The sequence below is a fragment of the Epinephelus fuscoguttatus genome, linkage group LG15 (assembly GCF_011397635.1).
Source record: "Epinephelus fuscoguttatus linkage group LG15, E.fuscoguttatus.final_Chr_v1".
NCBI lineage: Eukaryota > Metazoa > Chordata > Actinopteri > Perciformes > Serranidae > Epinephelus > Epinephelus fuscoguttatus.
Genome location: NC_064766.1, coordinates 42,057,921 through 42,081,203, shown reverse-complemented (window position 1 = coordinate 42,081,203; position 23,283 = coordinate 42,057,921). Strand labels below are relative to the sequence as shown.

General features: G+C 44.1%; 1 protein-coding gene across 2 annotated transcripts; it reads right to left on the bottom strand.

Annotated features, from left to right (window-relative positions):
- Positions 1-1,004: 1,004 nt before the first annotated feature.
- LOC125902090 (cytochrome P450 7B1) lies at positions 1,005-22,807 on the bottom strand. Of its 2 annotated transcripts, XR_007451057.1 has the most exons (7): positions 22,615-22,807; positions 13,750-13,886; positions 7,769-8,380; positions 7,121-7,327; positions 6,827-7,005; positions 2,004-4,686; positions 1,005-1,921 (listed from the first exon to the last, which is right to left on the bottom strand). XR_007451057.1 is itself a non-coding variant. In XM_049598210.1 (6 exons), the coding sequence occupies exons 1-6, from the start codon at positions 22,683-22,685 to the stop codon at positions 4,393-4,395; spliced, it is 1,500 nt and encodes a 499-aa protein (XP_049454167.1). In that variant the 5' UTR covers positions 22,686-22,807; the 3' UTR covers positions 1,005-4,392. The 2 variants fall into 2 exon arrangements, 1 of the variants encoding a protein (XP_049454167.1); XM_049598210.1 differs by having other exon boundaries at positions 1,005-4,686.
- Positions 22,808-23,283: the final 476 nt, after the last annotated feature.

The following is a 23,283-nucleotide window of genomic DNA, read 5'->3' as shown; positions in this document are numbered from 1 at the left end:
TGGAAATAAAGCTTTTTAATAAATAAATAAATAAATAAATAAATAAAAACATTTATCTTTTAGTTGCTGCTTATGTTGCGTTCAGGTCGTGTTGTGCACACAGCAAATGAAATCCAGCTTCAAAATACTGATGATGATGATGATGATGATGATGATGACGGCAGGAGTCACATCCTGTAAACTGAGTTACTTCATTTAGGTAACTTGTTCCCTGGTCTGGTTTTTGTTCCCATTCTGCAGAGACCCCTTGAATGTAACACAGACTGACTGTCATTCAAGATGGCGGCGGTTGACGGCGGGTGAAAATTAAAATAAAACACTCCACTAACAGAGCTCACACAGTCTGTCGACACATTTAAAACCTGTCCCACCTGATCCGGGACCTGCAGGTCGTCACGTCACTGTGGAAACATGTCGCCTCAGAGTTTATGAAAACTGTCCACAGAGAAATGAACTCACCTCATGACGGAGGAACTTCCGGCGTCTCTTCCGGAGACACACACCAACATCAGGCGGCTTTACAGTGACGAAAACACGGCCTCTTCACCTGGACAGGTGGGCCTACAGGTGTTCATACACAACGCCGGTAAATCCAAGATGGCGCGTAGTTTCTTCTTCTTTCACTGACCGGAGCAGCTGCTGCGTCACTGCTGCCTCTAGCGGCGGGAAATCACACTGCAACAATTGACTGGATCCAAATGTCCCTCTGAGGACCCGTAGACTCAGCTGTGCGCGGTGGGACCTGAACTCCACATGTTAGAGGAGACTATGGTCGTTTTTACAGCGCTCATTTGTCTGATACTTACTGTGCAGATTCACATCAGTAAAACAAAATATAATCAACGAACAAATTATGATGTATCGTAAGAAAATAAACTCATCAATATATTAAATCATCACATTTAAACTTTAGCAGCTGCAACATGACGTGATGAAGAGAGAAACTCAGACTGATGGACGTCTCTGATGACAAACATTTGAGTTTCAAAAGTGGACGAGTTCAGTTCAGAGTAAAAAAGTGTTTATTATTAACGATGCTGACATGGAATGATTCAGTGTTTATAATTCACATTATACAATTTTCTAAAATAAAAATCTTAAAAAAATAAATGACTCAAAAAACATTTTCATTATGTGGATATTATGTTTTACAGCTGCCATCTGATTGGCTAAAAATTAATCTCCTGGGGTCGTACTCACAAACGTCCTGAGAACTCTCTCACAGAGCTCCTGACTGTCAGTAAGGAGTCTGAGCTCAGGAGGGATTTAGGAAAGTTCTCAGAGCGACTCTGAGCGAGGAAGGGACAGAAACTGTGACCTCACTGAGGAGACAAAAGTCATCACTGCTGCTCTGACGGGTTTTTCAAATATCTTAATATTGTGATCATTTTATTTCTGGTGTTATAGTGTTATTTTGTCAGGTGTGAAATGTGTGCGTATCCCAAATGAGATGGACCACAAACATTCTCCCTGCACGATCTCATCTGTAGTGTTTCACTGACTCACTGTCATTTTGTGTTTAGAGACCGTTTCTCTGACCTCTCTGTTTCCACCATTTTCTCCTCTGATTCAGAAACCCTTAAACTCCTCCTCCTGCTCCAACAGTTTCTCACCTTAGGAGCTCTCTTAAGGTCTGAGATGCTCTGTGAAAAACTTTCATCTTTACAAGGACCTCGTCTTAACTTTAAGTGGAATTTCTAAGAAAACGTCACAATTCTAAGAATTTTCTTAGAATTTCGTCACTAGGAGCGACTCTTAGCACGAGGAAGCTTTGTGAATACGACTCCTGGAGTTTTTCAGTCACGCTGCTCATGGAGACCTGAAATGTTTGGAGGGAGCCAGGCTAACCGTTTCCCCCTGCTTTCAGTCTCTGTGCTAAGCTAGGCTAACCGTTTCCCCCGCTTTCAGTCTCTGTGCTAAGCTAGGCTAACTGTTTCCCCCGCTTTCAGTCTCTGTGCTAAGCTAGGCTAACCGTTTCCCCCGCTTTCAGTCTCTGTGCTAACCTAGGCTAACAGTTTCCTCTGAAATTCAGTCTTTGTGCTAAGCTAACAGTTTCCCCGTTTTCAGGGGAGTGTGCCTATGTTCCCACAGCTCTGTGTTCCCACAGCTCTATGTTCCCACAGCTCTGTGTTCCCACAGCTCTATGTTCCCACAGCCCTGTGTTCCCACATTTCCTTTTTCATAAATTTGTAGCAGATTTTATCCCCTTTCTCCCACTTTGGTAGCCAGTTACACCCAGCCTATTATCCAGTAGCAATGGACTACAGATGGAATGTAGCTTTTAGCTAAATCTGGTGCGACCCTCTCTTTCTTTATTGCAAACATTTAATGTAAGTGCACACTGTCCTTTTAAATAAACAAACTAAACTAAGTAGCACAGAGGCCTCGCATTGACTAGCTTCCGGTCAGATCAGCTGGACGCAAACCATAGTTTGCAGCGCATCAATACCTCTGGGAAGCCGGGTTGGCATAGAGAGGGGGGCTCCTGGGATGCTTGGAGTCACTTTCCAGCCCTCTGGAGGCGTCAGAGGCTCATGGAGGAAACGTTAAGGAAGGAGGATGCCTATTGGAAACATAGGGCTGACCCCGCTTTCAGTCTCTGTGCTAAGCTAGGCTAACAGTTTCCCCCTGCTTTCAGTCTTGTGTTAAGCTAGGCTAACAGTTTCCTCTTGCATTCAGTCTCTGTGCTAAGCTAGGCTAACAGTTTCCTCTTGCTTTCAGTCTCTGTGCTAAGCTAGGCTAACAGTTTCCTCTTGCATTCAGTCTCTGTGCTAAGCTAGGCTAACAGTTTCCCCCTGCTTTCAGTCTTGTGATAAGCTAGGCTAACAGTTTCCTCTTGCTTTCAGTCTCTGTGCTAAGCTAGGCTAACAGTTTCCTCTTGCATTCAATCTCTGTGCTAAGCTAGGCTAACAGTTTCTCTTGCTTTCAATCTCTGTGCTAAGCTAGGCTAACAGTTTTCTCTTACTTTCAGTCTCTGTGCTAAGCTAGGCTAACAGTTTCCCCCTGCTTTCAGTCTCTGTGCTAAGCTAGGCTAACAGTTTTCTCTTGCTTTCAATCTCTGTGCTAAGCTAGGCTAACAGTTTTCTCTTGCTTTCAGTCTCTGTGCTAAGCTAGGCTAACAGTTTCCCCCTGCTTTCAGTCTCTGTGCTAAGCTAGGCTAACAGTTTCCCCCTGCTTTCAGTCTCTGTGCTAAGCTAAGCTAAATTCGGGGACAGATGAAACGTGACTGAGACGTGTCTCAGTGAAATCTTGGACTGCTCCTATCTGTAAAAACTAAAGACATGATTAAAAACATGAAGATAAAACTTTGTAATGTTCCTTTAAGGTTACTGCAGTTTAGTGTCTCTATCAGCTGAGATCAGTGTTCAGGACAATCGTCTGTCCCCAGAGGGACGACTCACGGTTAGGACACTGATTAACGAAACAAGGTACATTGATGAAGACCGTTAAAGACAGTCGGTCCTCATGTCCTCAGGTCCTCATGTCCTCAGTGTCTCGAGTCTCTGGTCCATACGTCCACATGATTTAGTCTGTCTCAAGTTTGAGTTTGTGAGGACAAACAGGAAGTGACTGCTGACATGGGACACGTTCATGTTATTATCGAAACACTGACCTGTGGGCTTCACCAAGTGTTTTCATTTACACACTGTGATCCTAAAGTCCAGTCGAGTCACATCAGGACGAGTTACATCAGGTCGAGTCATTTCATGTCTATCAGAGTCAGAATAAGTCCTTTCAGTTCAAGTTGCGTCGAGAGTGGTTGGTTCTTGTCGTGTCACACTGAGACATGCCAGGTTGAGTCAAGTCATGTCAGTCTGTGTCAGGTCAAGTCCCTTCAGGTCAAGTTGTGTCAAGTTTGGTTGAGTAAAGTCATGTCAATTTGAATCAGATCGAGTCTCTTCAAGTCAACTTGCATCATGTCAGGCTGAGTTGTGACATGTCTCTTCAAATCTTTCCGAATCCTTTCAGGTTGAATTAAGTTGAATATGGTTGAGTCGCGTTGCATCAGATCAAGTCCCTTCTGGTCACGCTGAGTCCTGTCAATTCAAGTCAGGTCGAGTCCGATCAGGTCGACATGAGAGACTCCCTCATGTTGTCACAGTGTTTCCACTCTATAACTACACACTTATAATCTGTGTCAGGGTTATAAAAATAGAATCTGAAGCTCGCCGCAGTGAACACACACACACACACACACACGCACACACACACACACACACACACACACACACACACACACACACACACACACACACACACACACACACACACACACACACACACACACACACACACACACACACACACACACGCACGCACGCGCACACGCACACACGCACGCACACACACACACACACACACACACACACACACACACACACACACACCAGGTCAGACGCTCTGCAGTCTGTAGCGGAAGAGGACGTCCTTGGAGGGCAGCAGGACGCCCAGTCCGGCTCTGCTGGCGTCCAGAGTGACTCTGTCCTGCCCCGCCTCCAGCTGCAGGTCGAAGTAGAGCAGCAGGAGACACAGGAACTGTTTGATCTCGTTGATGGCGAAGTATCGTCCGGGACACAAGGACGAGCCGGAGCCAAACGGCATGAGGTAATACTTCAGCCTCTGACCGTCTTTGTAGAAGTCTGTCTTCAGCTGGCCGTCCTGCATGTAGCGGTCGAACCGGAACGACTGACAGAGACAAAAGGGGGACAGACAGTTCGTTAAACTGTGGCAGTGAAGACAAGCTGTGAGGACAGAGGACAGACAGAGCCCCGTCTCAGAGGACAGAGGACAGAATGATGTCACACGACTGAAAGGATGAATGATGAGTTTAAGGTGTTTTTAAGGTGCGTGGATTTTAGTTTAAATATTTTTTAGCTGCTTATTAATCAGATTTTGAATCAAATTTTGTTCAGTGTTCAGATATTTAACAGGTTCAGTCCAAATTAATGGAAACAATCATGATTTAATTTCTACATTAAGGAGTTTTTATAAGAAGAGAAAACCCCTTAAAACTGTACAAAATAATATTTCAGGTCCCCTTATTTGCACCTTAAGTTTTCCCATTAAGGTTTCAGATTGGGGGTGTAACTATGAGGTAATTAATGGACAAATTATTAGAAACGTTCATTATATAATTTATATATTAAGGAGTTTTTAAGGGGTGAGAACCCCTTAAAGTGGTGCAAAATAATACTTCAGTTACCGTGATTTGCACCTTAAATTTAAGGTTTAAAGGGATAGTGCACCCAAAAATGAAAATGCAGCCATTATCTACTCACCCATATGCCGAGGGAGGCTCAGGTGAAGTTTTAGAGTCCTCACATCACTTGCAGAGATCAGCGGGGGGAGCGGCTAGCACACCTAATGGCTGATGGCGCCCCAGACTAACGTCCCAGAACACAAAATTGAATCCACAAAATATCTCCATACTGCTCGTCCGTAGTGATCCAAGTGTCCTGAAGCCCCGACATAAAAAGTTGTTTGGAAAAACGTCATTTGAACTCTGTTTTTAGCCTCACTGTAGCCTGTAGCTCTGACTGCCTCTCTGGGCACCGCGCTCACGTGTGCGCGCCTGCGCGACACCAGCGAAAGCATGAGCTTTGCTCACCCATGTTTACATCACGTGACACGTGCACCGCAGGGGGAGACAACAGTAACCACAGTAGCTAAAAGATAATTTGCACTACGGTCTTTTAGCAAAGGACAGCCCAACATGTCTGAAGACTTTGAAACTGAGGAGGAACAGCATTTCTTTGTTGAGCCGTATTTGTTTGAGCCCGAGTATACGGACGGAACTCAGGCTACTGGACGAAGCAGCCGCCGCAGCTCATGAGCCTAACCCTCAGCCAGCCGCAGAATACCGGAGTGGAGCACTGGAAACCTGGTGGTGTAGTTGTTTCAAATGCAAAGCAATGCCAACGGATGAGGAAAGTCTTTGCTGCTCACACTGGGAATTGGCGATGCCTGCACTTGAGAACCTGGACATCAGTACTGACGAGACTGCTGCTCTTCAGAGACCGTGCATCACCGATCACCCTGAGCGCACACACGTGAGCGCGGTGCCCAGAGAGGCAGTCAGAGCTACAGGCTACAATGAGGCTAAAAACAGAGTTCAAATGAGGTTTTTCCAAACAACTTTTTATGTCGGGGCTTCAGGACACTTGGATCACTACGGACGAGCAGTATGGAGATATTTTGTGGTTTCAATGATGTGTTTTTGGACGTTTGAATCTGGGGCGCCGTCAGCCTCCATTAGGTGGAGTTGTGTTGCTACCTCCTCTCCCCTTGGATCTCTGCAAGTGATGCGAGGACTCTAAAACTTCACCTGAGCCTCCCTCGGCATATGGGTGAGTAGATAATGGCTGAATTTTCAGTTTTGCGTGCACTATCTCTTTAAGTTCAGGGTGAAAATATGAAGTTAATTCCTGGAAAAACTGACGGATAATAATATACCTTATTATATTATTATCATACCTAATACCTGCACAGGTTAATGTTTTTTTAAGGAGTGAGAACGTCTTAAAATCGACCAAATAAATGAAAAATATCTTACCTTATCATCTTAAACAAAAATGTATCCCTTTTTTTAATTAAAGGACAGGTTTCATTTGTTTTCTCCAATTTAAACCCTCAAAAAGTCCATTAACTGTTCAGTTACCTCACACACACACACACACACACACACACACACACACACACACACACACCACTCCCTGTAAATTCCCCTTAAAGCAGCCGACCTTCATCATGTTTGATGAGTAAAGGGAGAGTTGCGGTCTGACAGTGTATCAAAGTTCATCATTGATTAACGATCGATCAGTCGTACCTGCGGCTCCTCGTAGATCTCGGGGTCCATGTGCATACTCTGAGGGTAGAGGGCGATGAAGTCTCCTTTCCTGACCGCCACCGAGCGCTCGCCGTCCAGCTTCAGGCTGAAGTCCTCCTGAGCAACGCGGATGTTCATGGAGGCCGAGGACAGGCGGAGGCTCTCGTTGATGGCGCTCTCTGTGAAAGAAGGTCATGTTTCTCAGAACAGGAAATCAGACATGTTCCTCATGCTTCACCTGTACGATCGAACACAGGTGAGACTGAGCAGAAGCTTCGGAGGAAACTGACGTACCGAGATAAACCAGCTGCTCCAGCTGCTCTCTGCCAAACGTCACGTCTCTATCGCTGCTGAACTCGACTCCGCTGAGCTTCAGGACGTCGTGGATCTCCTGGCGGATGACCTGCAGAGCCTCGGGGTGACTCACCAGGTAGTACATGGACCAGAAGGTGGCGGGGACGGTGTTCCCCACAGACGCCCACAGGATGGCGAAGTGATGAGCTGAACGTCAGGAGGAGAGGAGACGGTCAGAGCTCGGAGGAGACACAAAACAAACGCTCCAGAAGTGCACAAACATGAATGCTGGGAATATTTTTTGACTTCATCATGACAGAGACTGAAAACTGAAGAAATCTGGATGTTTGTACTTTTTGTGTGCGTTAATAAAACTCAAAGGCGTGTTGGTGACATCACAAACAGAACTGATGTTTCAGCTGTACCAGAGCATCGTATCAAATATCCATTCATTCATCGTCCTTAACGTGCGGCAGACAAAGTGCACACACTGTTGGCAAAGACACTGTTGCTGATTGGAAGGATCGAGCATCTCCTTGAACATGACGTCACAGCTGTTTCACGTGGCGTTGCCATGGCGATCAGCTGAAAATCCTGCCTGCACTGAGGGTGAACTATCTGCAGTAGAAATGAGTCACATGACCACACCTGCTTTATCGACGTCCCTCAGCGCGTCGTACTGCTCAAACAACTCCGACCGCGTCCTGATGAACTCCGACATGTCGGACCAGTACGACATCCTGTGGGGCAGGAAGTAGTTGATGAGCTTCTCTCGGATGGCCTTGGTCTGTCCCAGCAGCCAGATGGGGATCTGAGCGATGAGCAGCGGGAACATGTTGTCAAATCGGACAAAGTCCTCCCTCAGCACGCCCATCCCGCTGTGGCGGCTGGCGGACGCCGGCCTGCCGTACATGGTGAGGAAAGTGGCCTCGAACATGATGGAGTTGCAGAACTCGTACATGCTGCTGCTCCTCCAGCCGCCCTCGCCATGCGGCTGCTCGCTCAGGTGGTCCTGACGCAGCACCAGCATCAGGTTACCCATCATGCTCTCTGTCAGGGCGGGCAGGTTGTCTCCCTGGAGGAGCTGGAAGGAGCGGCTGATCTGCTCCTGCAGGCCGGGGTACTTCCTGCTGATGACGGGCGGGTAGCCGAAGGTGACGGGCGCCACCTTACCGGAGAACTCGTGGAAGTCCAGCTGTCGGCCATGTTTGATGATGTTTGGATACAGCAGAGGGTCCATGATGAAGGTCATGTATTTACCTGCAGGGGAGACGACACCTGAGTGAGGACGGACAAAATGTCTTCATGACAAAAGTGTGTGTGTGTGTGTGTGTGTGTGTGAGACGAATGAATCTGGACTCTCTTCACTCCCACAGAGAGACTCTGACTCTCTGATCTGACTTCATGTTGTTTCATCATGTTTATATTTATAATTATGGAATAAAACTTCATCATGTTTTTATTAACGGTTTAATTTTGGTATTTATCTGCTGTGCTGAGGACAGGAGCTCTGTCACCGTCATGTTTTTAAACTTTGAGTTTCTCACAGCCCAGATCTGGTGACCTTGATGATGTCACGTTGTAGTAACTCTGCTCTACAAACATGTTTCACTGTGTGAACGTTACTTCAGTCAGTGAGCGGACCGTCCGGCTAGTTAAAGGGACACTTTGGGTTTTTGAAGTCGGGCTGTGTGAGGTTCCTATTTATAGTGAGTGTGTTACAAACAGCAGACACCAGTTGGCTCACCCTCAGTTTGGAGAAGCAGACTGGAGTCTAACACAGAAGCTTGGTAATGTGGACGGGCAGCGCCAAAATTAAATCAGTTCCAGTTTAAGCGTACGCTGTCTTTGGAGTATTTTCGCTGCTTTATCTTTCTGTCAGAGGAGCTGTTTATGGCCTCTGTCTCCGTCTACGCTCTCATCACAGCCAGACTCCACTGACAAAAACAGTAATTTTAGCTGTTAGTCAGTGTGTGTTACTGTGTGACTTTGGTGAATCTGAATTAACCCTTTAAACACCAAAGTCACACAGTGACACACACTAACAGATGGAAGCAGCAGCAGACCAGCAGTGTGAGGACAGAGCCATGTAATGGTTTCATTTTCCTGTTGTAAGTCAGTCTGACATGATTCAGGTGAAGCAGTGAAAATATTCTAAATACAGCGTGTACCTAAACTAGTTTTGTTTTTAGGTGGCTAACATATGTTTAGTTGCCGCAGCAGTAGGTCGCTGAGCGTCTGTGTTTATTCTCACCTCGTACAGCCCCTAAAACAATCTGACCTCTGCTTTGACCTGGCAGTCGGCCTCCGGTGAAGCAGCCTGTTGTGACAGTACGAGTCAGAGGTTAAATACCAACTAGGGATGGGCGTATCGATCCAGCGGGATCGATACATCGATGCTCACACGCTACTCATTTCATGTTGATATCTTTGAAAATATATCGATACTGATTAATAAATACGAAAGTGCATGCATCACTTTCACCTGTTTTCTGTAACCTACTCCAATGTTTTGTGCCGAGACACCCCCCTTTATACCTGCAAAATGGACTGGTCCGTGTCACGTGACATGGGGAAGTTGAGACGTTACAGCCGAGCTAGCAGGTTTTAAAACAGAACAGCGGGACAAGCGATGACCAGCACAGCAGAGTGGAATGACAGCCAGAAAAAGGAGCGTGGTGTGGTGTTATTATTCACCACTCGATAAAGTCACGGCAAAATGTACAATATGTGATAAGAAGGTTGCACACAGCAGCAACACCAGCAACCTATTTAAACATTTAAAAAGTACACACCCTGAAAGTCACAATGAGCTTGAAAAACGACAAGAGGAGGCAGAGAAAGACAGGTCTGCTGCTGCTGCACCACCCACTGTCTGGCAAAAGACCCTACATGAGAGTTTCCAGAAAGGAAAAGTACATCCAGGTACAGGTGAATTCCTCAACATCGTGACCATAATCTTATGATGTTAGCAGGTGAAGAGGGTAATTTTAATTGGGAGAAATCGCCATGGCACTCCTCTATTTAACACTGTTTTTGGTAATAATCTTGCAAAACTCTACAATTTGCATATTGTTGGATATTGAATATTTGATAGGGTGAAGGAAAATGTAAATAGTACATTTATTGAATGCACACCCGTTCCTACTAACAGTTGCATAAATTACTAGTTTGCATAATAAGAAGACAAGTGCAGAGGAACGTGGCTGCTTGAGTAGAAAATATCAGTAGATGCACCAGAGATGACCTTTCGATAGCAGATGAACTAGACATGACCTTTAGACAATGTGCAGGTGAGAGGAAACAAAGAGCGTCTCGTGAAAGGTGTGTAGCAGAAGCGACTCATTCACAGCGGCCTTGTGGGCAGCTGTGTTTCCTGTTCTGATATGTGTTTCAGAGAGAAGAGGAGCTGGAGCAGCAGATAAGAACGGAGTCAGCAGAAAGGAACGAGGTCTCCCTAGCAACGCCACTGGCAATGCTTGCGTCACAAATAACTGTATACGCTTAAAAAGACTGGGTCAGGGAGAGATAGGTTGTCAGACTTCGTGCCCTGACTCGCTGATGTTGTTGGTTAGGGCAAGAAGAAATAGACCCAGAGCTCTGTACATCGTGATCTGAGAAATAAAGAAGAGTTAAGTTGAAGTCATCTACTCTCCTGTAATTCTTCATCAAACGAACACGCAGAGAGAAGCTTGTTAATTTATAATTCGGTCTTAAAGGTAATACAAGAATTGGACGTGTTAAGCTCTCTCTACAACAATATACATTTAGGAGTCCAAACAATGGATTAAGCCAGGTTGAATTTACTATGAGGATAAATTAGTGGCAAAGTTTCTGTAGGGAGGATGTGGGTAATTTTGTTTTTTTATGCCACAAAATAAGTGCTTCTGAAATTTATGGTCCAGAGTATTAGGGGGAATATAAATATATATATATATATATATATATATATATATATGTATAGTACTAGTCCAGGAATTTGCTTTTTATAAAATATCTAATAGGGCTGCATGATCTGATCATAAACTGATTTTGAAGCTTAAAAAAGAGATATTGCAATTGCAATATGACTCATAATTATTGGGAATTGTCATTTTTACATCATAGTTTTATTTTTCACTGAAAAAAGCCCATTCAAATCATTATGATTAAAACACTGGAGAATATAATTCATATTTTATCACTTCATGATAAAACTGTTTTTCACAAGTTATACTTACAAATAATTGCAGCTTCTTGCAGGTTTGATATTGCACTTGGCCATATTGTGATTTCAATTATTTCACATTTAATTATGTAGGCCTTGTATCTAATCAAATCCTTAACAAACATTTTGTTTGTTAAAACAAGAAAAAAACAAAAACAATTCATCTTCCCTTTTGTTTTTTGAAAACATTATCTTTTTCAGCTGAGTCCCAAAGAGCCCAAGAGATCACAAAGAGCCTCTCCCAGATGATTGTGAAAGACTTGCAACCAGTTTCAGTGGTTGAGGATCAAGGTTTCCGTCATTTTATGAAAGTAGTGGATCCCCGTTACCAGATCCCAAGTTGGAAATCCCTGATGACAGGTGAAATTCCCAAACTATATGAACAAGTTAAAAAAACATTGAAAGACTCCATACAATCAGCAGGCAGCCTGGTTTTAACAAGTGATATGTGGACTGCAAGAACCACTGAAGCTTATTTGACTGTGACAGGACACTTTATTGATAAGGACTGGCAGATGCAGTCCTGCAATCTTGCAACATACCATGTAGCTGTACAGCATACAGCAGACAATATTTGTGAACTCCTCACAAAAATAACTGATGAGTGGAGCATCAGCAGCAAGATCCACGCTGTCGTTACAGACGATGGAGCAAATATGGTTTCAGCTGTGCGGAAAACTTGCTGGAAACACATTCCGTGCTTTTCACACACACTCAACCTCATTGTGAAGGACTCTATTAAGGCTGACACAAGTCTCGAGTCCATCTTGGAGAAATGTGGTGCTATTGTTCGGTTCTTCCATCACAGCACCAAAGCAACTGACAAACTAAAAGAAGTACAAAGTCAGTTGCGATTCCCACAGCACAGACTAATCCAAGCAGTGGATACGCGATGGAATTCAGTATTGTACATGCTAGAACGACTGCATGAACAACAACAAGCTGTCACAACAGCACTTTGTCTTCTTGGGAGAACCACCCTGTGCCTGAATGAGGGAGAATGGTCCCACATTAGCCAAGCCATTGAAGCCCTTAGGCCTTTTGAAGAGGCCACTAAGGAGGTTTCAGCAGAGCACTACGTAACCATTTCCAAAGTCATTCCTCTGGTTTCTCTTCTCCAACGAGCAACCTCATCTGCTGGGCAGAGGGTAACTCTCTGGCTTCACAGCTTTCAGCACAATGCAGGCGGCGCTTTCAAAACATTGAGCACAACCACACTCTTGCAGCCAGCACTTTTTTGGACATTCGATTCAAAAACATTGTCTTCTGTGATACTGGAAATGTGGAAATGATCAAATCGAGGATAATCAGTGAGATGCACGCCCTGGGCAGCTGTGAGTGTCAGGCAACCAGCAGTGAAGCCTCTGCTACAGCATCAACCAACTCCATGACAGCAACCATGTCACTGACACAAGGGTCACCTGCTGCAAACACTGAAAGTAGTGATGCAAAGTGTTCAACATCCAAGGGAGGATTATGGCAGGAGTTTGACACTCGTGTTATGGCTTCTCAGAGCAGTCGCACAGCAAACACAGATGCATACACTGAAATGCGAGATACATGGAAGAAAAAGTGATACAAAGGAGCAAGGACCCTTTGCTTTGGTGGAAGAAAAATGAGAATGCATTTCCACTGCTGGGCAAAGTAGCAAAAAGATACCTTGGAACTGTTGCAACCTCTGTTCCAGCAGAGAGGCTGTTTTCCAAGGCAGGAGAGACAATTAGCCAGAAGCGAATCGGCTTAAAGCTGAAAATGTTAACATGTTACTGTTCCTCAACACCAACCTAAAACTTGAGTAAAATGTAGAGCTATACCTCCTGAGAGGCATGATAGTATAGGAAAGTGTATATTTTTTCCGCTAACTGTGCCATTACTTATTAAACGTGCTTTGCAAAGTGTAAGTTGTTATTTCAAATGATACTTTGCTTTTTCCTGTAAGCTTAAGACAACAAAATGTTTTTTAAGTCTGTCTCTTGTTTCTGCTCCACTTCAGTGAGAAGGTATGGATCACAGTGTTACAGACATGTTTACTTCAACATACAAGTTTTCAACACAGCATTGTTATGATGTAATAAATTTGTTGGTAGTTTTCACCTACCTTACATATAAGTAATTGTTACAGACCTGGTGTTTGGATTTGTGCCAGTGGTCAAAAGGCCAATTTGGTGCTTTAATAATCAAAGTGAAGTAACTTATATGTTAAGGCCTCTCTGTATAGGACGCCCTCTTTTGTTCTTAATAAATGTGTTTAACAGGCCAGTCATATATGTCATTTTTCATGTGATTTGCCTGTAAGTGTAATTACATTTTGACTTGAAAAAATAACCAATAAGAAATGATCAGTATCGGTGTCGATGAAATTGAAAGAAAAAGTATCGTATCGAATCTGAAAAGAGTGGTATCGCCCATCCCTAATACCAACCTGCGATCTGTACTGTGAAAATGTCTCCGCACTTCTTCTTCTGTTCTTCCAGAAATGTGTAGGCATCTTGTCCGAACTCCAGAGCCTTCCCAATGAAAGGAATCCAGCCTTTAATGAGCGGAGGTTCACCGTCTCTTCTGCAGAACACACAGAGACAAAATGTGTTTCACAACCTGCTTCATGAGCTCTTTGACTTCAACCTTCTGAACCTGAACTTTTCTCAGGGTGTGTGTGGACTTTTGATTTAATTACTGAACTGTAACCACGTGCTGTTTGTGTCCGGCAGCGTCTGTGAATCCGCCCATGGACTCCATGTTCCATGTTCTGTGGTTCAATGAGTTCTGTTTTATTCTGTGCATTGAATTGCATTGTATTCATTTACAATGAATATAATTGAATTGAAACCAAACGAGCTGGAACAAGAAGTAACCTCAGACTGTACACACGCCCTCGTCTTTAACTGACCTGAGATCTGAAACAAACACCAGCCCTCCTCTCTGCAGTGTCACATATCAATGAACCCTCAACTCTCTCCCACGTTTCTGTCTCAACACAGGCAGAGGTCAACTTCTTTGTTCCCCATGTTCTCACAGTACAGCTGCTCCCATTATACATATGTGTGCAGGGAGGCCGAGGACTAGAGAGCATCAGAACCACTATCCAGGATCAAACATCCAAAATCCAGGAATACATCAGGAAGACGGCCCCAGAGGACGAGCTGCTAAGTGAATGCTTCAGATGACAGAAACCTGATGAGGGCAAAGAGGTGGAGCAGCAAACAACATGGAGGGACAAGTCCCTACATGGTGCATACCACCGTCAGGTAGAGGAAGTGGCTGATATCAAGAAGACCGACCAGTGGCTGGAGAATGCTGGACTGACAGACAGCGCAGAGGCACTAATCATGGCCGCAAACATCAAAGTTTTAAAAATCTAACAACTCATTTATGGTGGAGGGAGTTTCACACCACAGCAACCCCCCTCCTCTGATAACAGTCCCTAACTTTAACCATCACGACTGAAGCCCCGCCTCCTCCCAGCTGTTCATAGTTTCTGTTACCACAGTGAAAGTTGTGGATGGTCCCAACAGCAGCGTTCCTTAGCGTCCCCATGTTTGGTCCCCCCTCTGTTGGGGTACCTAGCACACAGATCTGGTACTAAAAGGTGGAGCTAGAAACCCTGCAGTCTGATTGGTCAGTAGAGGACGCTCACTCTGGTTTTATGTAACCTCTGTTCATACATCAGTAAACTACAACTATAAAATGAAAGAGAAAAAAATCACTTCATTCACTGGGCCGACTGCCGGCAACTTTTAAGGTGGAACGTTAACTTGTAATGTTACTCAATGCATGAGGTGATGACGTGAATCCATCAGCACACCTTAAATTTCACTGTGACAACTTTGACCATCACTTTAGTTTTTATATGACACACACTTTTAGTAATGACTTTAAAAATATAGATTCATTTGGAGCGGATTATGTGAAGGTCATATATTCTAATCCTCACTTCCTGTGGGCTACAGCAACACTAAACCCCTGAGCTTGCCTGAGAAGGACTAAATGCACAAAGCTGCTATTTTGAAATATCCCATGGAGAGAGACTCTCACTGCAGCCTGTTCTATTTTGTTGTGAAAATGTGGGCGTGCAGCCTCGTTCTGTGGACGATAAACCAGGTGCAGACTTCCATCTGTGTCACCGCTGATGAGGAAATACAGCGAGTGCTGGACGGAGCAGTGAGTGACAACAACCCCGCCCACATTTAAGAGGACTGTCTGAACACACCCAGGGTCTAGGTACCATGTCTGAAGGGTCACTGTGACCTACATGTAACTGTAAGTTGAACACTAAAGTCAGGCTTTAACCCTCAAACAGGCCGATGAAGAAGGAGGACCGGCCAAAATGTCCTCACACTGTTGCTAAATGGTTTGGTCCTCACTATGTAGCAGGCACACACACACACACACACACACACACACACACACACACACAGGTCCTGTTTATACGACAATGATTTCAACTGAAAACAGTAAACTTTAGTTGCGTTTTGGGTGCCTGAAAACGCAACGATTTGAAAACAGGTTCCAGAGTGCAACTTTTTGGAAACGGCAGCGTCTCCGTTGTCATGTAAACGTGCAATATGCAGTTCCTCTGAAAACGGAGACTATTCGCACATGTGCATTACGGTTCCAGTCACTAGGCACGCCGACCGTCACAACAACAACGCCGAGCTCTGTTTGTGCTGCTCGCCCTGTTGATTTGAAGTGACAGACTTTTCCGTTTTTAGAGAAACTGTTGTCGTCTAAACAGAGCCTGAGTCTATCCTCCTGTTTCAGTCTGTGTGTATTATAGTGAAGGAATGTGATTATCAGACTTGTATCCTGCTGGGAGGACGTCCTGCTACTGCTGACCCACTTCTGAAACAACACACACACACACACACACACACACACACACACACACACACACACACACACAGTGACTTGTCATTGGGTGTGGTCACTTTGAGCAGAAACACACAAAACAAGATAACAAAAGTTAATCATCAGTGAAACTGCAGCTCAGTGATTAGAACAGTGTTTCAGATTTTATTTATTAGTCTGTGAAATAAACAAACCTGAAACTGGAAGAGAAAGACTGAAACAATAACAGCTGATTAATCTGATCGACTGATCGTTCAGTTCAGATCAAAGACAAAGAGTCTATATCACAGATGATCTGTCTGTGTGTCTGTCTGTCTGTTCAGTGTGATGAAACCAAACACATGAGGGCAGAAGAGGAAGACAGAGAGAATGAAAACAGAAACCACAGAAGACGACAGCTGGTAGACATTACGAGCGGAAAACCCCCGCTTGAGTTCAGCTGATCTGAAATCAGGAAAAATCCCCCAAACTGATGATTCACAACCGTTGTCATGGAGACGGACTGTTAAGGGTTATCATGGCTGTTCCCAACACATGGCTCAGGACCCCTGGTGTCACACACTGCTCTGTGAGCTTTGGTCTGTAAATGATTATCAGAGCTGAGACTGATGGTGCGTTCGTTTGTACTCTGAAGTCGGAAATTCCCAGTTCCCAGTCGGAAGTTTAAACTTGAACGCACCCTGAGATCAGATTTCCAACCGCATCAACCCCAACTTACGAATTCAAGATGGCTGCTGGTCACATATATATATAGTAGTCTGAGTGGGCGGAAGTTTGCTGCAGAGATCAGCCTCTCATTGGGCGGAACGAGCCACCCGCTGAAGTCCCGCCCTACCACCTCCGGTTGCAGTTTTCAACACGTCCTTTACTAACTGTTGCGGAGGTGACGTCATTCCGACTTCCGACCTCCGAGTACAAAACGAACGCAGCATGACTCTGACCTGATCCTGATCACAGATGATGTCATCACTGCACAGGTGAGTCTGAACAGGTATTAGTCCTGTTACTGCTGATAATCCTCAGATACTTTGACTTTACATGTTCACTGAGTGCCAGTTTACAACACTTCAGTCTGGAGACACAGACGAGTCTGTTTCCCAAAGATTATATCAGGTCACCAAAATAATCCCAAGGTGCTTTTTTCCACAACTGACAGTCTCAATCCATCACCAGCTCTTCATCTTCATCACTCTTCATCACCTCTAAAATGCAACAAATTCGCCTCATGTTTTAAAGAGAAGATAGTTGTTATCAGAGCCAGGATTGGACATGTGGACTGTCAAACTTCCTGGGACCTCCCCGGGCCTTGGTCTATAATGCCGTCCTTTAACATGATGTCAGAAGACACGGTGCGCCAGGTGATTAACAGACTGAAGGCCACTACATGTGCTCTAGACCCCGCCCCAACCAAGCTGTTCAAATCTTGCTTACAGAGACACGTATAATAAACTCCTCACTCAGTTCAGGCACATTTCCCACAGCGTTCAGACCTCGGTGGTGAAACCTCATCTCAAACAATCCAGCCTAGATCACTCAGACTGAAACAATTACAGACATGAATAACATCTGAAATAAATAAAGTGCCTGTGAAGTGTGGGGCACATTGAACCCTGCAGATTGTCTGACAGAAATGATGCACTTCACTTTACAGTTAATAAAACAACAAGTAAATTATAATTAAACTTCAGCTGACATGTGGCCTGTTGCTGCGTGCAGTGTGAATGTGAACCTGCACATTATCTGACAACAACTCTTAAACAAATAACATAACGTCTCAAAAAGATTCATTGCTGCTGAATTCATGTTCTAGATCAAACCGCGCTGGTTTATGACAGGACGTCTCTCCAGTTTAAAACTCCAGTCTACTGGAGCATTACCGCAGGGAGGGGGACTGCTGTCTGACGGCTCTGTAGCACCCACTAGTGGCGGGGGGCTGCAATGACAGTTAAGCAGCCTTGTACATGAATAAAACACTAATTGGTTTAACTGACTGATATCTCTGGTGCCGACTAGCGAGGGGGCGGATGATTAATCGATTAGACGTCTAATCGCACACATCCCTAACAGAAAGGTCACAGTCTGGGTACGGAGTGGACCTCAGCACAGAGGCGGCCCGACTCAAGGTTGTAAATGATCTCTGAATTATTATGGATGAAAACAATGTGGCTGTTCTTCTTCTGTTAGACTTCAGTGCAGCGTTAGATACTGTCGACCGCAGTGTTTTAATAGACAGAGTTAAAACATGAGTCGGTCTCTCTGACAATGTTTCAGCCTGTTTAAGTCGTATTTAACCGACAGACAGTTTTGTGTCAGCCTTGGTGCTCATGTGTCACAGACTCATGGTATTAAACATGGTGTTCCTCAAGGAAGAGTTCTTGGACCAATTTTGTTTTCATTATATAAACTTCCACCTGGACACACTTTAACCATCACCACATTAATCACCATTTTTATGCTGATGACACACAGTTATACATGTCTGCCATGCTGAATGCTCCTGATGCACTGGGAGCTCTGACCACCTGTCTCACTGACATTAATGTTTGGATGGGTCAAAACTTTTTAAAGCTGAACGAAGAAAAAATCAGATTCTTGTAATTGGACCAAAAAGCAGCAGCGAGAGAAAACCTGCACTCAGAGTTTGGTGACCTCAGCGAGCACATTCAAACTGATATTAACTCAGGAGTGGTTTCAGACTCTGATTTAAATTTTAATTCTCATTTTAACAGATTCATCAAAACATCCCTTTATCATCTTCAGAACATCGCTAAGGTCCGACCTTTTTAAACCCAGAAAGATGCTGAAATACTCACTCATGCTTTTATTACCAGACAACCCAAAATGTCAATAAGAAAACTACAGTGAAGCCGGATTTATTGACGTATGCAGGCCCTACGCCATAATCTACATCATTGTGAGAATTTACACGTGTGGTGGTGTGTCTGTGTCACTCTGCAGTTACACCACCAAAACACTAGGTGGTGGCAGAGGTTTCTGTGAAGGGCTGTAAAGTTTAGTTGGTTCAAAACACACATTAAACACACAGTAAACACACATTAAACACACAGTAAACATGGCTTAATAGAGACAGTGTCAAACACAAATCAGCTTCACTATAACTCGCAGCATTCACAGACAAACACTTGTCTTTATCTGGACACATTTTCCCCACAAATACAACATGCTAACGTTATTAGCACAAGCCTATGGCATCTTACATTGTATAAATGAGCCTAGCAGCTAGCAGAGATTTGCTCTGCTCATATTTCAGCCAGGATAAATCACACACAGTGTGTGGAGGCTTTATTGTCTTCACAATTTATTGTTTCTTATCTGTGAAATTAAAGTAAATCAAAGCTTTGTTTCCACTGAGGGAAATGGTTTCAGCTCACAGAGACAGACAGGAGGTCTGCGTCACTGTGACACTGTGGAGTTACATTTCTGGGGAGGTGCACGTCAGGGTACGGCGCAGGCTCTACATCAACGTATAGAGCCTACGGTGCAGCCTGACAGCATCAATTCAACACAGAAATATAAACTTCCTGTAAGTCCAGGACGCTACATCAGTGTCAGCTAAAACAAGGACAATGGGTCACATGACATCACTGTGACATCACTACACCAGCGCCCTGTATCAAAGATACTGGATTACTTCAAGATGGCCCGTCTACAATATCCTCCCATTGTATGACATGGTATACATTTCCGGTCTCCTAAGTAGGCGTTGTCCCCCGTAGCTCAATCAAAGACGAGTATCCCCAACCTCGCTTCTGTCAGCATGTGTGTTCCCTTACTGGCCGTAAGCTAAAAAAATAAACGGTCCGTGAAAAAAATATTTTCTCCAGTGGATGTCTTAGTTACAGCATGATTGAGCTAACTGGAGTAGTTTCATGTCGTATCCGACAACGGGAGGCTTTTAACAGATGACGTCCTGATGTTAGCTTTGCTGCTGCTGTTAGCTGTCCCTGTCAGCTGCAGCCACTGATGCTTTCTAGACATCGTGATTTCCCAAAACTGAATAAATACCACACATAGCAACACAAAACTGCTTTGCTAGCTCAATCATGTTGTAACTAAGATATCCGCTGGAAAAGATAATTTTTAGTAATCCAGTATCTTTGGTGAAACTGCACTGATTTCAGCACCAGAGAGGAGCTATCTGTTGCCAGATCTCGCGAGAGTGTGTTGTTGAGACAGAGACAGGTCTTGAACAAAGTAAATTTTCTCCTGATTTGTCCGTGTGAAATTTGCCATTTTGGTGTCGGGATGTTCTGAAGATATGTGGCTTGTGATAAATGTGTCCAATATCTGCTTCCGTGACTATGGGGCGAAAGAATCGGCCATAATTTGTAATCACGTTCATTTCTCCCACTGAAGTCAGTGGACTCAGGACCTGCTGTTCGTCTCCTAAAGGGGCGTGGTGGTCGCAAACCCCACGTGACACTGATACAGGAAACTGACTTGCAGTGGACCGTCCTGGTTTATCTACCGTCTTTGCCTGTATCTTCTAGAACTGATTTTAAAGTTGTCTGACTTGTTTATAAAGCCGTAGTGACCCCACCCCTCCATAGGTCAGAGGTCATGTTATCACACTGAGCTCCTTTAAAATGTTCCTATGTGTCCAATCAAAGTCCTGCTGAGAGCGCTGCCCCTAAACTGTTGTTATTAGCACGGCTAACATGCTCCCAGTATTTCCAGTGTAATGTAAGAAAACTAAAGACCTGTCTGTATAAACTGGCTTTAATGTGGAGTGACATCACTCTGCAGTTTAACTTCTTTTATTTCTCCTGTTCATTTTTATTCTATTTTATATTTACTTTTGTTCTGTTCTGGTTATATTTATATTTATAACATTTTATCGTTTTGTGTCATAACTGTGTGTGTGAGCTCTGGGATACATGAACAAAATAATAACAATAAATAGCCCATTTGTGGTGGTGCTGAAGCACCCCTAAATTGAATCCCAGCACCCCTAAAATTTGAGAGATTTTTATTTATTTATTTATTTATTTTTCCTATATGTCGTTTTTAACAAGATAGAAAAGTATCAAAACCATACAGTACTTGGTTGAAACGTAATATTTTAACAACAAAATTACAGCAATGAATTGCAATGAGAGAAGCTAGCTGTTGTGTCATGTGCATGTGTTAATATTAAAGCCAAGGTGCTACTGACTAGCTAACTGACTGGATGCCCATTAACATTATAACTCCTATTGTGCGTATTTATTGTTATTATTTTGTAGATTTCAAGCACTTTTATTTTTCGAAGTGTGTTTTTATTTATGTATTTGTATTATATAATACAGACAAGAAGGAAGAAGGCAGAGACAAACATTGAAAAAGTCAATTACTGTTAATGTGTTAATGTTACATGTTGTGCATTGCATTTCAAATAAAAGTCCAAAATTTTTGGTATTTTTGGTCCTCACTATAGGGGGCTGCTTTACTCCAGAAACATACATACTAGTGTTGCGCGGTATACCGGTACTAAAATAGTACTGTGGTACTAGAGTATTCCAAACGGTACTATACTGCATTTGGAAAATACCGGTACTTTTTATACTGATTCAATTCATTAATTTAGTTAATTTATTTTACTCATTTATGCACACAAACGCCTTCCTTGTTCCTGTTGGAGCACAGATTGCACAAGTGGTGTGTATGACAACACCTGTATCAACATCCGCAGCTGGCGCACGTGAAAAAAGACAAGAGAAAGTCTGCCTCGCAAAGGGAGACAACACGAGACAACACAACTTGGTGGAACATTTGAGTTACCAAACCGTGACGTCCGTACTGAGGTACTTACCGAACCATGATTTTTTGGTACCGTTACACCCCTACTATTTATTGTTCTAAAGGTTTGTATCCAAAAGGACTTCTCCTTAGGAAAAGTACCGAAGAGTATCGTAAAGTATTGAAATTCATATCGGTGTTGGTACCGAAACAAAGATTGTGGTATCATGACAACACTAGTACATACTGTTTGTGTGTATGTTGAGGAGCTGCTGTATCAAAATGAGTTGTCTTCCTCCAGAAATTAGGGTTACGATATGTTTCCTTTATGATTCCACTCCATTCCTCTTTTGCTGTGGCTCAGCATTTAAATAACCTTTATCAGATTTGATGGTTTAGTCACAGACTTTACCAAAAAGTGTTTTTCTTTCACAGATGTGGGAATGAAACTGAGTCAAAATGTACAAAACAGTGAAATGTATCTTGCCTGGCCGGGCAGCTCTCTGGGTGCTCAGCACCCCTAAACCTCTGGTCCTAGAACCGCCCCTGCGCTGAGCCTACCTGTGTCACACACTGCGGTATTTGAGCCTCCACCTCTGGTCACCCTCAGACATTTATACTTGAGTAAAGTTTTGACCGCAGTGTGCTCAGATTAAGTATCCGAGTACTTGAGTACCGCGGTACAGACGGAGACAGTACTGACCTGGTCCTGGAGCGGAGGACGCAGAGGATCAGGGCCAGCAGGCCGAGCAGGAGCAGCAGCAGCGGGGACATCTCTCTGTGTGTGTCCGCTCACACTCACCGACGCTCAACATTCACTGTGGCGCTCAGGACACACACCCACACCCACACACACACACACACACTGCATCCGGCTGTGACCTTCAAAATAAAGTCCGCGCTGCTGCAGTAGGACTGACACAGTCACAGGAAGGAGCTGCTGATGAAGTGATGAAACATCTGTTGAGGCTGCTCTGACCGGAAGCAGCGCTGCTTCACATTAAATCTTTAACACAGTTCATTTATTCATCAACTAGACTCCAAACAAACTGTTCATAAAAACTTTAGTTTGAGTTTAACTGAATTCAGTCTGTAAGATGTCCAGTCTGTCTCTCTGGGTGTCTGTCCTCTCAGTGTGTGTCCTCTGTGTGTGTCTGTCCTCTCAGACACTTTATTCTGATTTTCTTTTGTTTGTGAGCTTTTATTGTGAAGGCCACGCACATTGACTTCCGGTCCCCCCGGGTGAGTCTGGCAGCAGACCCTCCTCTCTGCGCAGACTCGAGATGTCCCCGTCCGACACCGACCCAAAACATGGAGCTGATGATGAACGTGACGTCATTACAGGCCTTATTGATCCTCATTTTTTGTTTTG